Source organism: Onychomys torridus, chromosome 21 (assembly GCF_903995425.1).
Source record: "Onychomys torridus chromosome 21, mOncTor1.1, whole genome shotgun sequence".
Classification (NCBI taxonomy): Eukaryota; Metazoa; Chordata; class Mammalia; order Rodentia; family Cricetidae; genus Onychomys; species Onychomys torridus.
In genome coordinates this window covers 32440304-32458312 of record NC_050463.1, presented here as the reverse complement: position 1 = coordinate 32458312, position 18009 = coordinate 32440304, and the positions used below count along the sequence as shown (strand labels likewise).

The window sequence follows — 18009 nt, the reverse complement described above, 5'->3', positions numbered from 1 at the left end:
GCCCCCTGCCCTCAGGACCTGCAAACTGATTGAAAATTTCAGGTCAGGTTTTATCATTCCCAACATGAGAATGACATCCAGGGCTAGTGTTTTAGGTTTTGTACTTGACTTAGAGACACTGCCAGATTACTAGGGTTGCAGAAATGTGGTGTGTCAGATTAAAGTCAATATTGACAGAGTTAAACTGATTCAGCACTTTATTCCAAACTCTGGCAGACAGCTTGGTACTTGGCAATAATCATAAAGCACATGCACATAGTTAAAAGTTCCCAATTTTGATTCAGTACACTTCATCTGTGCGTCATCAATACTCCATTGAATTAGTTTAGATATTCGGTTGTCAGTCTGGTATTCAATACTTATTAATTCAGGTTGCCATTAACCCCAAGATGTCCTCGGATGGATTGATCAGCAATTATAATTCTTAGATTAATAGGGAGTTTGTCTTAAAATAGTCTCACAACTGGACATATATGATAAATACGTGTTGCAGTTTCCAAGTAAATCATCTGTGATCACTTTGCTAAAGTAGATGAGCACCTGCCCCCACCCAGCCTCGTGTTTATATAGTGGCTGGCATACTTTATACTTCACGGGAACATATTTCCTCTGGATTTTTACTATTTAATAACTTAGAGCATACGATAAAGGTTGGTGTAATGAGGTTATTGGGCCCATATTTGAACATTTTGCTGGGTTTTTAAGATATAAATTATGTTTTTAGCGGTATGTTTACTGAATGTGGTAACTGTGCTTCTGTCTAATTTGTATCCATTCCCCTGCTGCACTGAGTCTATGGGAACAAGTGAAATAGCTGAAGGCCATGTGCCTTATTGCGGTAGGCTTCGGTCAAGAAGTTTCCTGGGCACCACTCTTGAGGAGTGAGGCAAGGGTATGCTGGACCATTTGGTTGAACGTAGGCAACTCACAACCACGGCTTCGTGTCAGTAGGCTGTGAGCTCATCACTGATAAGATTCCGGAGTAAGCTGGGCATGATGCTACAGGCTGTATCCTGACTTTCGGGAGGCAGGAAGATCTTGAGTTGGAGGCCATAATGGGACCCTGTCTCAAAAGACCCAAAGTGTGCAGAGAACAGGTGCTCATGCTGTTTTTCACTTCCTTTCTAAGGATGTAAATGAAGACCCTGGAGAAGATGTGGCCCTCCTTTCTGTCAGTTTTGAGGATACGGAAGCCACCCAAGTGTACCCCAAGTTGTACTTGTCACCCCGAATTGAGCAGTAAGTGTCAGTGTTGTTGACATGATGAGCCAGATGCTTCTACTTAGTAAGCCATGTTTCTGCCTCTTCCTTTTATGCAGTGTGGACTCTTAAACTTTTTTTTTTGTTGTTGTTTTCTTTTCTTAGAAGTTGGTTTATTGAGGGATTTTGGTTTTTTTAAAGATGTTTTTCTTTTGTGGACACAAGTCCACACACCTGAGTGTAATTGCACCACTTGCATGGATGTACCAACAAAGGCCAGAAGAGGCCATCAGGTCCTCTAGACCTGGAGTTACAGGCAGTTGGAAGCTGCACCATGTGGGTACTGGGATTTGAACCAGGTCCTCTGCAAGAGTACCCAATGCTCTTAACTGCTGAGCCATCTCTCCAGCTCTGGGGTGAAGGTTTTAGTGGTACAGTACATGCAGATAGTACTTACAAGTGTAATCTTTTAGTGAATCTTATTCATGCAACTTAAGGTCTCTTTATTGTGCGTCTGAGTTTTTTAGAGAATTGTAGGTATAACAAGTCCAAATTGTTACTCTCCTGGGGTATCTCCAGGGGATTGTAAGTAGTAGTTGTAGCCTGTAGAGGACTGCTGAATAATGTCCGAGCTAACTTATATATTTGAAACTGTCAGAGTTATTTGTGAAGATATAACCAGTTTCTTTAAGATATTAAGCAAAAAGTTAATCAGAAACTGATAAAGGCAATATTAAAAGTAGGTATTTTAAAATGATGATGTTTGAGTTCTTTCTTTGTTTAAATAGCTCTGTATGGTTTTATGCAATGTCCAGTCACACAGTAAAAACAGTTGGCTATCACACTTGTGTCTACCCAAGTAACTTTTCTCACTAGTGATGAATTTCATGAAGTCTCACATCACAATGTACTTATTGTTGGCCAAATGCTTTAATAGTTTACCCCACTTCAAAGGATGCTGAGGTTCATTGAAAAGGGATCATGAGCAGATTTGGTTGGGAACTTCTGACAAGACATGTTTTTCATCAAGAGAGAAATTTGTACAGGGTCTCACTGAAATGCATTATTAACGTTCTCTGCAGGCCATTTAGTCAGGCTTGGCAGATTTCTGTCGGTGAGTAGATGTGGTTGTCATCCGACATTAATAGACTGAGCCGTTTCCATGCTCTCTGACCTCAGTGGCTCTAAGTTATGAGTCATGGGCACCCCGTCTTACAAATTAATATGATGCTCAAATGTGGGAGACTGTGAAAATCAGTAATGTACAGGCATTCTCTTGTTTACTTATATATCTCTAATAACAGCTAGAGTGGGATTTTACAGTAGCAAGACTGTATTCTGCCCTGCCTAGTGCATGAATTTTCAACTTAAAATATTGACCCATGTTAATTAAAGGCCATAACTGGAGGCAACAATGAGGTCTAAAAGGGAGAGGTTCCAGAGCCAAACAGAGCTGCATGCACCCCGATTCTGGCCCATAGCAACTAGTGAGGTATCAATGCCTGGAATCCTATTTCTCCATAAAATAGAAGTACTGGTGCCTATTAATAATGTTATTTTTAGTATTGTACTAAGTACTGTTTATAGAGCATGAGGTAGAGAGACCGTACTGGGGCAGCCCTCACCAAATAGTAGCTGTTAGTGTTGCCGATTTGATGAGAGTTCATGGCGAGTGAGTGGGTAGGTGAGAGGGAGGAGTCGGAGGAGAAACAAAAGGATGATATGACGTGAGCACGCACTTGTTACGGACACTCAATAGAACTTAGTGAGTTAAATCCAGATGTTTTGGTGGTGAGAAAGTTAGAGAGAAACATCCCAAGATGTCTGGGAAATGAGTGTGCTAGTTACCCATAGGTGGGTAGTTGCCCTCTCAAAGGAGTGTTGTTTGTCGGTTACGGGGGTGGAGTGTAGGGTCTCACACATGTTATGCAAGTGTTCTGCTGTTGAGCTGTATCTCCAGTCCAGTGCTTACTGGTTAGTTAGAAATCATTTCTAACTAAATTCCCCAGGCTGCTCTTAATGTAGCCCAAGCTGACCTCGCCTTGGAAATCCTCACTCCTGAGCTGCTGGGATTGCCAGCCTGTGCCACTAAGTCTAACGTGAAAGATTCTTGTTCTCCTGAACTGAAGCCAGGTTATTTCTTTGAAGTAACTGTGCCTAGTTTGCAAAGATGCTTGCTAATAAAATATCCTTATTCTAAAAGCCTAAGATGTGGAGTGACCAGTTGAGTAGGGAAAGGCGTACTTTAAGTCACTTCTCCTACTTCTAAAACCCAGCTCTTAGGCTGGGTGCGGTGGCGCTCGGCTTTAATCCCAGCACCGTGGAGGCAGAGGCAGGCGGATGTTCGTGAGTTCGAGGCCAGCCTGGTCTATAGAGTGAGTTCCAGGACAGCCAGAACTACATAGGGAGGCCCATCTCAAATGAGAAAAAAACAAAAACAAAAACCTAAAGCCAAACAAACAGAAGCCCAGCTCTCAGTGTCCCTCCTCGTGTGGAGGACTATAGCCTGTCGTTTCCACTGCTTTCCTGCCGATCCCCTCCGTCTGTCTTTTCAGCTGAAATGTCCTCAGTCCGTCACTCTTGCTGCTGTACCTTTGCTATCCAAAGCTGTTCCTTCTTTCCACACTGTAGTAGTCTCCCCATCCTGGGCAAATGCACATGTTCTAGGCGTTGTTCAAATGCCCTCACTACCAGCACTGCCTCGGAGCGGTCTACCCTTCCCATCACACTGCATCTGTCTTCATCCTACCATCTACCTACCTGTGATGTGCATTTCTTTAATCCTGTGCTAAGCTGCACACTCCTCAGATGGATGAACAAGTGTGCCATCCCATAGTGCCTTGCACAGCAATGGCTTAATTGTGACAGTCTTGTAAGTTAGTATGTAATTCTCACCCCCAACTTGGGATGGCTGTACTGAAAGCTTTGACATTTTTCTTGGTTAATACAAATTCACCTAATGCAGCTGTATTTCTAATGCTAAGCAAACAGCCAGACCTCACTATTGCTTCAAGTAGAGGTTTTCAACGTGAGATTTTAGAGAAGGGTTAAAATGGAGAATGGTAAAGTTGAGGGATGGCTCTGTGAGGACTTACACATGTGCTAAATTGATTTCAGTCTTTCCCTAACCCCTTATCTGTGGTCACATGTCCTGGGGATCTCATTTACTCACAATCCACTGAAGTCTGGAACATTAAGCAGAAAGGTTTAGAGAGAAACAATCCGTAAGTTTTAATTTGTGCATCATCTTGAGAAGCCGTATGAAGTCTTGTGTGGCCCTGCTCCATCTCGCCTAGGATATAAGAGTTGCCTGTTGTCCAGCTTTTCCGTGCGGTACACGCTCCCTACCTGTTAGTCATTAGCAGATTTCCTATCGGATGAAAAATTTCAACTTGTGAGCTGGGCATGGTGGCTGGGCACAGTGGCTGGGCACAGTGGCTGGGGACAGTGGCTGGGCACAGTGGCTGGGCACGCGGGATGTAGAGGCGGGAGGAGGAGCCCTCTAAGTTTGAAGCCGTTCAGTTCGCTCAGTCCTCTAGTAAGCAAATCTTGTTTCTATGAAATTGTGAAGGAGGGAAACCCGTGCTAGTTTTCTCCTGCACATTGGACTGTAGAAGTTGCTCTCGCTCTGTTTTGTTGTGACTATTGTTAATGTCACACTTCATATTTATAAATTGAACTTTGTATAGTTAAGTATGTATATAGCGAAACCCAGGATATCTGCAATTCAGTACTGTCTGTAGTTTAAGGCATCTGCTGAGAGTCCTGCAGCATATCCCTCATAGATAAAAGGGACTGTTGTACTAGCTAATTCTTGCAGAGTTCAGAGCACAAAAGAGGAATAATGTCATTTCAGGAGGATTCATGTTATTTCATGGGATAAGTTTTCAGACCTGAGTGAAGGGGGATTATCTTGGACATTGTGTTAAGCTTTCATTTGCTCCCCATGTTTTGTGTTACCCAGCCAATTCTCAGCTATGGGAAAGGCATTCCCAACTAGACTTGCCTGGCTGTTGCCTTAGCTGAGGGTCTGTTCCTTTTGGTTTCTGCTGTGATGCTTTCTGAGAAGTCCCAAGCCTCGTGCAGGATATCTCACAAACAGAAGCTCCAGGAGACCAAAAACCTGTTTTACATTATTTTAAAATGGTCAAAAGAAGTCTAGCTTCTCCACCTCCCAGTACATGGGCAAAGGGAAATTCCAGGCCTGTCTGGCTATTATCACTCTGCCCCAGCTTGTCTGTGCGGTAGGCAAGGATTAATACTAGTCCCAGAAATAGAAATAGAAAAATACTACTAAGGTTGTTGTCATCACATGAAGGCAAAGGGATCAATTTGTTATACTCTAAAGATTTTAACAATATGAGTACCAAATGTCTCCAAATTAGACAGTCCCCGCAGAAAGGAACATCTGTCAGATACATTGGTCAAAAACTCCCAAGTGCATACTGATTTTATGATGCTCTGAAATTTATGTTTTTCCAGGACCTGGGAATAGTTGCCTGGTGCCTTTGACAGCCCTGTTGCACATGGCTTGCCTGCCCTCATGGTGCAGAGATGTCTATTGTCTTCAAGCCTCCCTCTGTGCATGCATTTAGCTTAAAGAATAAACACTTCTAAGAAGAACGTTGTGTTCTTCATGCATGAGGGACATTTTATGAAGTCAACATATTTCATGTATTCTGTACATTTGTTTTCTAAGGAATCAAAACCAGTCCTTTGATTTAGACCTTAAGTTTGGCTCATTGAGAGAATGAGGCCAGTTATGCACAAAGATGGATGCAGGCGAGGACAGTGAGGAGGAGGATTAGCTAGTGGTCAGCAATGCAGAATATTAGATTTGGGTTGCATATTAGAAAAGGGAGAACTCATTTCTGAACCAGTTGCCTTGCTTTTTCCTGGCAGAAGAGCTGTGAATGTTAAGGTTACATCATCAGAGCTGGCACTAAATGTGCCATACCTTCCCCTCGCTCCCAGACTGTTGGCAGTTCCCTCCGTGAAAGCAGAGGTGAAATGGGCATCGGAGACAGCCTAGTGCTCCTCTCAGAAAGGTGTGGGCCGCTTGCCTGGCTCCAGCCCGGGTCTGGGAGGGGTTTGAAGAAAACCAGCTCCGTCCCTCCCTGGGCTGTTCCCACTCTGCATAAAAGGAGGACTTCAGCCCCTGAGGCAGACCAGGTGGCATCTTTCACAAGTACAGAATTTGTTTTTAGAAACTTTATGTTGTTAAGTTACAGCCCGCCTTGGAAATAAGTACGCGGAACTTACCAGCTCAGAAATGTCCATGTCTAGCAAGGCCTGTGTGCCTGCCTGCACACATGCATGTGGTCATTCTTCAGCAGGAGCAGCCCTGCAAGAACTGAGCAAGTGCAAGGCCCTTTGCTGGTGTGCCAGAGGCTGTCAGGATCAATGTCATGTGGCCCTGTGCCCTAGTTTGCTTAGAGTACAGTAAGAGGCATAAAAACAACCACAAGTTGCAACTTGTGGTTAGTGAAGAAGACACAGTGAGACTTGGCGCCAGCAGCCCTCTGCTCCTCCACTGTGGGTGACAAGCCTGGCCAAGTGACTCCGAGCCCCATTCCTTCTTCTGAAAAGGGGGCAAACGCAGCTTCAATTGTGTCTACTCCAGTGAGACGATAGGAAAGGGCCTTGTGTAGTGCCCAGCCCACGGTCAAGGCTCAGTTAGTGTTTTGGGGGTTGTAGAAATAACTTGAAAACTTAGCAACATTGTAAGAGGTCGGAGGAGATTGCATTTCTATCCAGCTTGATGAAGGAAACACTGAAAGGCTTTTTTTTTTTAGTATTTTGTTTATTTATTTTTATCTTATGTGCACATTTGTCTCCGTGAGGGTGTCAGATCCCCTGGAGCTATAGAGCTGGCATGTGGGTGCTGGGAATCGAACCCGGGTCCTCCGGGAGAGCAGTCAGTGCTCTTAACCTCTGAGCCATCTCTCCAGCCCCTACTGGGAGGCTTTTGAAGGCCTAGCTTTTCTAATGCCGTATGACTTCTCTAGAAATTCAATAAGCAACGGTGACAATATATGTGTTTAGTGCTTTCAGATGTTCAAGTTGCCATTCATTTTGCTCTACCATATGATGTCCGTAATGGTGTTCCTGGCATGTGTTCTCTGTGGAGCTTTCCTCCCCTGGAACCTGGTGTTCATAGGCCCTTCCTGCTCTCCTTCACTGGCGGTTTCATTTGTCAGCTCATTAAATTGTACTAAATTGCGTTTCCATGCCTCTACGCTTAATCATTTTTTAACTTTTATTTTGAGTGTGTGTGTTAAGGCAGGTGTGTGCATGTCACAGCATACACATGGAAGTCAGAGGTCAGCTCTAGGGAGAAGGTTGTTCCCTGCCACCTTAGAGGGCCTGAGGCTCAAACCCAGGTTATCAGGCCTGTGGACAAGCGCCTCTGCCAGCTGAGCTGTCTCACCAGCCCCTTAGGTCAGTTTCTTTCTTCTTAAATCTCTTCTTTGAGGGTTTTATTTTACTTTTACTTTATGTGTATGAGTGTTTTGTTTGAATGTATGCCTGTGCACCATATGTGTGCAGTGCCTTCAGATGCCAGAAGAGGAGGTTATTGCTTCTGAAATTGGAGTTGAGATAGTTGCAAGCCACCACCACATGGGTGCTGGGAAGTAAACCTCTGCATAGCAGCCAGTGCTCTTAACGCTGAGCCATCTCCCCTGTCTCTCCCCGTACCCAGATCATCTTCACGGTATTCATTGTGGATGACTTCCTGCTCTTCATCTCTGATTTTCCCCTAGCTTAGAAAACTGCTTTCCTGGCCACCTGATGGACATTGGTGTTCCTATTCCATTGTCACCTCAAATTCACATGTGTAAATTATCAAAATGTCAGGAACCAAGCTTATCATCTTGAGCAAGGCGGCATTTTCCCTTACCCTGCTTCACTTCATCGTCCTCTGCTTCTCCTGGGTGCTCAGGTTCACATCTCCCAGGCATCTCCACACTCTCTTCCTTCGTGAAGCAGCCAGTGTCTAATGCTGGACTCCACTCTCCGGTGCCTTCCACTCTGTCGTTCCTCCCTTTAGCTGGTTCTGTCCTGTCGCCACACCCTTGATGGACTCTTGACTCTTTGTTCTCTTCCTGTTTGACTGCCAGTTAACTCCCAGTTTTAGATTTCAATTTATTTCCCTTTGGCACAGAGCTGTCGCTGTCTGAAGCTCCACTCACATAACGTCCTTGCTCAACATTCCTCAAGTGATTCAGCTAGCCGTCTGGCAGTCAAACAATTATGTGTGTCTGTTCCACTCACCTTTCCACCCCCATCTAGACATTTCACATAGACTGCTATTTAGCCAAATGTTTTATCGTTTCCTTCAACAGACTTAGTGTTTTTTCCACATCTGTACTTTTGCTCAGCCTGGTCCTTGTTCCAGAGCATTACATTTGGTTCTTCCCTCCTACAGGGTCTGGGGAAGACAAGCCCATTTCTTGCCAAGCTGACCCTACCCTAGCTACACTATCTACTAATGTAACTTTCCACAAGGGCAGGAATTGATTATCTCTGTGCCTAGCAAGGGAAATGGTCTCCATTGTTGCTTTTCATTTTCACTGTATACCTTTTGGCCAGCAGCTAGCTTCCCTGGAGGTTGAACCTTTTAGCCAGCAGCTAGCTTCCCTGGAGGTTGTACCCAGTAGTCAGCAGCTAGCTTCCCTGGAGGCTGTACCCAGTAGCCAGCAGCTAGCATCCCTGGAGGTTGAACCTTTTGGCCAGCAGCTAGCTTCCTTGGTGGTTGCTTGGCCATGCTTCTGGGAGGTTGAACTTTACTTTGTAGGAGTGCTGTCTCACCTGAGCCTTGCAGGTGGTGAATGTGCTCTTGGTCTTAGGAACTTTGAACTTAAAGGCTCTTATCTCCTCCAACTGTGGACTCTCCTACCTCCTTTTCCCCACTGTACCTGGCAACAGACACGATCTTTTAGGACATATGGATGGGTTCTAATCCAGAGGCTGGGGTCCACTGAAATTTGACTCAGGGACTGATGAAAAGGGTATAGGGACCTGAAAAGTAAAGTGATGCTGTTTGAAATTATAGGCAAGAGTACTGCATTCAAATAAAATATAATTTAACTCAATAAGAAGATTCACTGTATTGTGATTTTACTCAAATGTTCCCACTCAATTAATACCTGTCATGGTGGAACATATCATTTTAGATGTTCCAAGATTTTTGTTTTTGAGACCTGACCTTGTGTACCCCAAGTAGCCTTGAATTCACCAGGTAGTCAAGGAGGACCTTGACCCCTGGTCCTCTACTTCTTCCACCTCCCGAGTGTTGGGATAGGGGAGTGTGATACCTTGGAGTGGGTGTGACCACCTTGAGTGCCTTTTCAAATGTGTAACTTTGAAAATGTGTGACCAAGTAGATTGACTGGTAAATATATATATATCTTTGAAAAAAAAACTACCTTTTGCCAGTTGTCTCAAGAAGGGAGGCCCCGTATCACTAGAGGTAACTTTGGGTTGAGTTTAAGCACCAACACAGCATAGTAAACATGACTTAATTTAGCCATACTCGTGTTTACATGAGTCACTCAAATAATCCTATAATAAATATTGTGCTCCTGGAGAGGCTTTTTTCTTTTGATAAATATACAGTCCAGTGTATGCTAAGACAACCAGCTGTCAGGGGAGATGTGTATTTTCTTTTGGTGGAAAGAGCTGTCTTAGCCTCTAGGGACTTAAGATGTTCCTTTTACTGGTCTGGGAGCAGGGCCAGATGGGTTCTTCGTGACTTAGAATGGAATTCTGAACAGTTCAGCTAGTTTTCATTAGTGAGTTTGGCCCTTTGTCTAGCCTGCACCTCCCTGCACACCAAGAAACACTGCAAACAGACTTCTATGAGAAGATCAATCAGCCCCTAAATGTCATCTGTTTGGCAACTTTCTGGTGGGCACCTTCCACCTCCCCAGCCTCAGAAGTCAGTGCTAGCTCCGTGGTTTTGCTGAGGTCTGTTTTAGGCACAAAATGTGTGTTTACAAGTAAGACGTGTGCAGGTCCGTGAGAACTCAGATCTCGTCAGTACGTTCAGCCTTGGGTTGATTTTCTGCCCTCGGTCACTTCTGTGCCTTATTTTTCTGTTGTATAAGGACTATCCTCCACTGGAAGACACACCACATCCTCATTCAAAAGACTAAGCCTCACATCTTCTGCCGAGCATCTCTAGGATGTGGACCAGCATTTTTCTTGTAGGGAAGATGAGACATTGGTGATTTTCAATTTAACACTATTTTTCACTAGCAAAGCTGTGAGCATCGGTCATTTCTGTTTGATGTAGTTACTGTTCATTTATATGCACAAGTAGGAAACGCCTTCTCACCAGAGAGTCTGAGATCTCTAGTGAAGTTAACAAAGACACTGGGCAGTTTTATAGGGAGAACCAGAGAAGTTAGAGTGTAATTGAGGAGGTGTCCTCAAGTGTCCCTGAACGGATGGAAGATAGCAGCCCTTAGCTGGCAAAGTAGGATGCCTCTCAAAGAGTCTAAATTGAAGAAGTCTACAGCCCGACTGCCAACACCGGAGGTCGAATGTGTACAGAGTTGGACTGGTTAAAGATCAGATCGCCGCAGACCTCTTTGAAGATCTCATGAGGGCCCAGGATGTTACTCTAGAAAATGTGTAGAAACACGGGTTTAAATATAGTTTTGAGAGCAACAGACTCCCCTGTCGCCAATTTATGTACCTCGTTAACATGCAAATTATGGGGAGGTGAATATGATCAAAGTATATTATAGACGTGTATGGAAATGTCACAACAAAACCCATTACATTGCACAATTAATATGTGCTAATAAACTATAAAACAATGTAAGAATAAAAACTTAACAAGTTAGATTGTTTTAAGGGAGAATTATCGTCTAACACTGTCCATCCCCCCTTCCCCAGCTCTGCTCTTCTCCACTGTTTGCTCTCATTAGTGGTTTGCTACCCTTCCAGTGGTTTCCCATCTAAACATCTGCTGCTTGATTTGGCCTCCTTGCTGTCCCCTCACGGTCTTCCACCCCTCTCCAGCCCCATGAGACCTCCTTGGTGCTGACTTTTTCCACATTAGGTTTCCCAGAGCAGGACTCCATCCCTGTCACTCTCTCCTGCCCCCCGTTGTGCCTCTTTGCCAAACACACCAGTCTAGGACACGCTGGATCATCATGTCTGAGAACTTACATGTAGCCCTCAGAACCATGTGTTCAGACGCCTGAACCAGAGATGGTCAGAGCAGGGGCGGCTACTCCTAAGGACTTCCTGAACTCAGGGGAACAGGGCTATTGCTTTCAAAGATTTTCCCCAGCAGGGTCGGGTGTTTTAGCAGAAGGGCTCTGAGTTACCTACTTGGCCGCCTCACTAGACCTGTGTGCATGGTGTCCTCTTCAGTGCCCCCACGGGCGGGCTGGCTGGCCTTGTGGATGTGCCAAATGACATTCAAGTGCCACCCTAATCCTACAGCTATGCAGACTTTCCTGCCCTTTGTTCCTTGTGCCTTTGGATTAAACTACCCTTGGAGAGCGCCATGCTCTCCTTAGACTGGGTACTGGTTTCCTAGTATTTTCAAGCTAGTTGCTATTCTCGACAGAGTGGTCCTCGAAAGACACAAACCTCATCCCATCATTCACTCAGGTCAAAACAGGGCTCGTTATTTCCCCTCAGTGCTCTCGCCTGCATCTCTGATACTTCCTCCAACCCTGCTTCCATCCAGTCCATCACTTGATGTGAGCCTTTCTTCGTGCTGTCTTCGTCTGGACTCCACCAAGCCTTTAGTCACCCCTGGCTTGTTTCAATTACTCATCCCCTTTCATCTTGGCCGTCAGATCCATGCGAGGAGTTGTAAGCAATGTATGAAATGGGTGACTTAAAATTGTGAAGCAGGTGGTCATCAGGGCTGTGAGCAGGCTATTGCAGTCCCTTTTTGAGTGGGAGCATGGAAGGAGAGCTTGACTACAAAGAGGTGGAACATTTTAGGGTGACAGAGTTGTTCTGTGTCACACCTGTGGTAGATGTCCAATTCTCTATTTATTATAGCCCATAGGATTACACACTACAAAGAGTGCATTGTACTGTTGGCAAAAGATCATTTCTAAAATGTTTCACAGACCCCTAGAAATGAAAGAAACAGTTTAGTATTTCTTATTAATAAGTTGTGAATTCATATTTTTTTTTTTCTTGAGTTAGGGTCTCACCATGTAACCCAGGCTGATCTTGATCTCTCAGTGATCCTGATTTGAGTTTTGTTTTTTTTTGGTTTTACTTTTGAATTTTGTTTTTGAAGGGAGGTTGCAAGGGCAGAGGGCAGAAGAGAGGGGATGAGGAGGTGAGTGGGATTGGGATGCACAATGTGAGATCCACAAAGAATCAACAAAGAGTTTAAAAAACAAAAAAATAAAGATTGATTGACTTGGTGTCGGGTTATGGCCTCTCTTCCTAACTGGCAAAAGACCACTTCTTGGCTATGTCCTCACATGGCAGAGAGGTGCTAACATGTCTTCATTTTCTTAGAAGGACACTCATCCCATCACAGTAACCATACACTTACGACCTTATCTAAACTCTTTACCTTCCAAAGCACCCAGTCTCCTAAAACTGTCACACTGGAGGAAGGGCTTCACTATATCACTTTAGGTGACAAGAGACTGGAGAGAGGGCCCAGCAATTAACAATACTTGTTCCTTTTGCAGAAGACCCAGGGTTGGTTCCCAGCATCTACCACAGCCACTAGTGTTCATGTGTGTCACATATATTGTGTCTCCACACAGCATTTGGTCAGTTCTTACATGATAATTAGCACACAGCAAGCACAGTAGAACACATCTTCTATCATTCTTTGGCCCCATAGTGTTATGAAATAAATAGATTTGGAACACTTGCTGTAAAGGGTATGTACTGAGTGATTATTTTTTCCAAGAACCCTTTATTCAGATGTATTACTATTTGCTTAAGTAAAAGAACATTTTAACTTCCTTCCAAATAGCTCACATAATTACTATGTTAGGAAGCTCTTTTTTTCTATTGTTTTGTCTCATAGTTGGATGACAGATTCATACGGAGGTCTGTCACTCTTTCTCACCTTCCCACTCGACATAAACACCTAATATAGTTCAGACCATACATGGAAAGAAATGCTTAAGAGGGAGCAAGGCCCCAACACTTGGGAATGCTTGAGCTTTGGCTCCGACTTCCATGAAGCTTTATGGCTCAGCTCTCTTCTCCTTTCCAGGCACTTGGTTCACAGAAGCACCATTATTTTCTCTCACCAGTGGGTTTCTGTGTACATGGTAATGAAGAAAGTGTCATCTACTTAGTTTTTAGAATAGAATGTGAGCACTGATATAGAAATATATATTAGGTGGGTTTTAAAGTTGTTCCTCTCCTGCCTAAAAAGTGCACTGACTATATTATCCTCAGCACATTTTCAAAGGATAATTATTTAGTAGCTAAGTAATGCCCTGGTTCCTGATTACAACCGTTTCTGTGAGTGGGTAGTGACTAAGACTCCTACTATGTAAAATTTGTGTGTGAAGTGAAGTTCCTTTTACTGCTGCTGGAGGAGCAAAGGTCTAACATCGGTGTTGTCAGATTGTACTGTGTGGGTTTTATTAGAGAGCATGTAATTTGATCCGGGTATGTCTGATTTTGATTCCCATAATAAAGGGCTAAAGGGCTAATGATTATATTGGAGTTTTCTACACTTATTAAAATTCAGACACACTGTCTTTTACCAGCAGCACTAATGACTTAGTGAATGGAAGGCCTTTGATTCAAAACAAATGATGAGCCAACATGTAGTGAACAGGGCCATCCAAGAGAGCAAATGATTCCGTCTGCAAACATCATCTTTTATAGACATTTCAACAACATAGAGGACATCCTTGGAAAAGCTTGAGATCGCCTGTGCCCAGGTGAAGCTGTTCTACACTATTAACTTGGAGATAGATATATCAGTGGAAAAATTATTTCACTGACAGTCTCTTTTTTTCCTATATGCAAAGAATTTTTCCCTCCTTTTAATCCCTCTCTCCCTACTCCACCCCAATCTTTAAAAAGTATGACGTAAGGGTGGGTTGTTTTGTCCCAAGTTTTCATCCTGGAGCAGATTTTTACAGCCATGTTTCTCTGAGGAAAGGAGTTTATGACCACATGCTGAAAGAACTTATATGTCCTTATTCCTTATTCTGACCCAGTACTTTTTCCTAACTTGAATTTTGTCTGAATTTAGCATGACCCATTTAATATGTTTTAAAACTAAGAAAGATGTTTTGAAATCTTTTAAAGCTTTATGACTTAAGTCATATAATATTTTGTCTCAAAGCCAAATCCATTGAAAGTTTTAGATTTTTCAGTTCTTAGATTTAAGAAAACCTCTCAGAATATTTATATGTAGATATTAGTTATTCTGTGGCCACCCTTCATTGTGACCATTCTGTTAGGGTTATCTACCAGGAACTATTCACTTAATTTTTTTCTAACTCTTTAAAATTTTATTTGTGTGTGCATGCATGCATGTGTGTACACGTGTGCTACAGCACAGGTGTCAAGGCCAGAGGACAGACTCGGTTTGCAAGACTCGGTTCTCTCTTTCCACCATGTAGATCTCATGGGTCGAACCCAGGTTGTCAGGCTTGACAGAAAGTGTCTTTACCCACTGGACCATCTCACTGGCCCTCCAGCTTCTTTTGTGGAGAAGAAATAAATTTGTAAGGAGCACAGGTGCTAACCGGTTGGGAATATTTCAGTATGTAAACAACCTAGGTGTCTATGCATTTCGAGTCATCAATGGCTACCATACTGATTGGTAGAAGCCCTGTTGTGTATATAATACATGGTATTTTTGTGTGAAGCTGCTGAACATTCAGTTACTGAAGCACCGTAGTCCCTACACAGGTTCTCAGCCTCTGTACTGTTGACAGTGTGGGTTGAATCACTGTTCTTGTTTAGGAGGAAGGGTTGTCTCTTCTATTCATTGAAAGGCAGTCAGCAGCATCCTTGGCCCCTCCACACTGGATGTCAGCAGCACCTGCCAGCCTTGGCAGTCAACAATATCCATATTATTCCCTTTGCAGAAGGACAGTGGAGAAAGGAATGGGCAGTGGGAGGAACGTCTTCAACCAGGTATCAGTGTACTATCATCAGTCTTTAGGAAGCTCCCAGGGCCTATTTTTATCTGTGCTAAACTTTCACAAACCCTTCACTCAGGCATTGATCTCTTTTCATCTAAGTAAAGACAGTCACGCCTACACAACGCACAGTGATTTGAAGTGAAAGCCTTGCACCCCTAATACCCTCCAGTTATCCTGTATCCAGCTCCCTGTAACTCTAGGCCCTAGGTGCTCAGACATGCCTTTGTGTGTGCAGCCGTCTGTCTCCCCACTTCCTGCTCTCCCTCGCTCTCAGGAGGGAGGGCCACAGCTCATGAGGTGCTGTCCTTTGACAGTGTGCTTCTCGATTTCAGTTACCATCTTTTTGTCACTTTTCATCACTGCTGACTCTTCCCAAGGCAGTTCTCTGTTTTCTCACGGATGTAGCTAATCAGAGAGCGTTTTGCACGTTCATGGGTTTCAGCTCCTTTTGATAGCTTTATCAGAAGGGTTCTCCAGCAACTTATTTTGAAAGATTTTGTCTTGAAGATCAACAAGGCAAGAAGTCCAATTTCTCTTTTCCTCAAATTCTCAGTCTTTAGAGGCTTTACTCACTGCCGTCTCCGGAAGTCCTTTCTATCCCAGAGAGTTATTGGTGCCGGAAGTAGAGCTCAGTGCTGAGAGAACCCGCCTAGCATACCGGAAATGAGAGTTTATGTTATTTACTTATTTAAGTTTACATCTTTGTGACCAAATGTCCTCATTAAAGTGGTTAAAAACAAAATTTAGGTTTTTTTCTTGTCCCCCCCCCCCGAATCATTTTTTTTTAAAGAAATACACATAGAAACACGTTAAATTTTTAAATTTAGCCCCATTGGGAAGTGTTCACGGCAGTGTGTTGCATTTCTCAACATGGGTGCTGTATTCATTTTGGCTTGTGGTTCTATATTGTGTAGGGCAGGACATCTCATGTCACTGGCCTTGCCTGCTGAATGTGTCTCCATACATGTATTTTTTTTTTTTTTTGAGCTGAGGATCGAACCCAGGGCCTTGTGCTTGCTAGGCAAGCACTCTGCCACTGAGCTAAATCCCCAACCGCTCCGTGCATTTTTAGATGACCCACAGAGGGCTCTTGTCAGCTCACTTGAGATGGGCTCCAGGTGGGAAACAACCTTGTTCGGTTGTTTGAGAAGCTTGTTTCTCTTCCTGGAAGAGGTTTCTAGGGGGTCGCAGAAATGTTCTAATCTTCCTCTGCTTGACTGGCCCATTACTTTCAGAGTGAGTTTTCATCGTGGAGGGTTGTGTGAAGCAGAATCATGAGCTGGCCCTGGCATACTCTAGACTTGGCTTTCCTGTTCCCAGTGTCTGAATAGGCTCCCTAGAGGTATCTGTTTACCAAGACTTGTTTTTATGCTTACTAATTTTCTTAAGTGTAGAAAGCCCCTCTGCTAATAAGCTACATTCCAAATTGTATGTGTAGGTTGCTTATTTGGACTCTGGAACATGCTTTGCCATGGAAACCATTTAGTACATAGTTAGGTTACCAAGGGAACTGGATGTACTAAAGGAGTCCATCAAGCCATAGTGCCTACTTAATTACTTTTTGAGAGACAGAATCCAACCCTTTTTTCTTTCTTTCTGCTTGGTGGCTACTAGCTAGACAGCTCATCTTGTTAGGGACTGAGCCAGCCATGAGCCAGTTAGAACAGAATAGACCCACTCAGTTCACACAGTGCAAGTCCTTATAGCAGGAGGTCTCCAAAGTGGAGTTGAATCTCTTGTATAAAGTAGAAATGTAGGGCAATCAATAGCCTAGCTGTCACTCACTGCTGAATTGTTACCAGAGTGCCCAGTGACTTCCCTCCTAATTTTTGGTAATTGCCCACCTCTCCAAGCCAGGGAAACTGGTGCTGGGGTAAGCATAGGGCAGATGAAGTGGTCTGCTTTTATGTTCTGTTTTCCAAGTTCCTTTGCCATAAGTGATTGGCTCTCTGTAGTCTGGGTGAACCTCATGTCACCCAAGGGCTAACAGCAAGACATTTTCCTGGTGCTGAATGTGTCACTCTCGTAGGGAAGAATACGAGGAAACCAGGGTCATCGAATTGCTGTGAAGACAAGGGACAGCAGTGGCCGCACCACAGTTGTGGTGGCTCTCCTGAGTTTATTTTGAAATGAAGCTGAGTAGTTCTTGAATGTTTGCTGTGCATGTTTATTTCCAGAGCCTGCCTGTTCCTGTGGCATGCTGGGATGTATGATATGCTGAGCATCCGCTGCGTGGTTCTCAGCTCTTGTGTTTATCGTTGGATCACTCACTTACCATCTTCATTAAGAGTCATGGTCCCCCCTCCCGCCTAATCACCCTGGGACTTCCTTATTTCAGCCTGCTATTTCCTCTTTGTATGTAGCTTAGTGGTAATAATTTCACTTCACCTTTGTGGAGTGCTTGCTATTTTATTTACAAAATGCGTGCTCAGTGATTATCTTTGCAAGCTGGGTAATATAGGCTTTGGCATCCCTGTCTCCCAGGGTGAAAATTAATATGCAGGTACTCCAAAGGATTTGCTCACTCTCCTGGCTAGCCTGAAGACCTGGAGAGAGAGCATGGGGCTTCCAGAGTCGGATTTCTCATGATGTCTTTATGCCCCATGGCACATACATGGTCATTTCCCTTGGTTTTCTTACTCCTTAGTGGGTGGTATTGGTTCCCTGTAGATTCTAAACTCAG

At 43.9% G+C, this 18009-nt stretch overlaps 1 protein-coding gene across 1 annotated transcript in view; it reads left to right on the top strand.

The window, feature by feature from the left end:
- The window catches only part of Babam2 (BRISC and BRCA1 A complex member 2), a 376093-nt gene that overhangs the window by 204256 nt on the left and 153828 nt on the right, over positions 1-18009 (top strand). The window contains exon 7 of the mRNA XM_036170890.1: positions 1130-1239. Coding sequence (XP_036026783.1) covers positions 1130-1239 — 110 coding nt within the window. The remainder of the gene's footprint in view (positions 1-1129; positions 1240-18009) is intronic.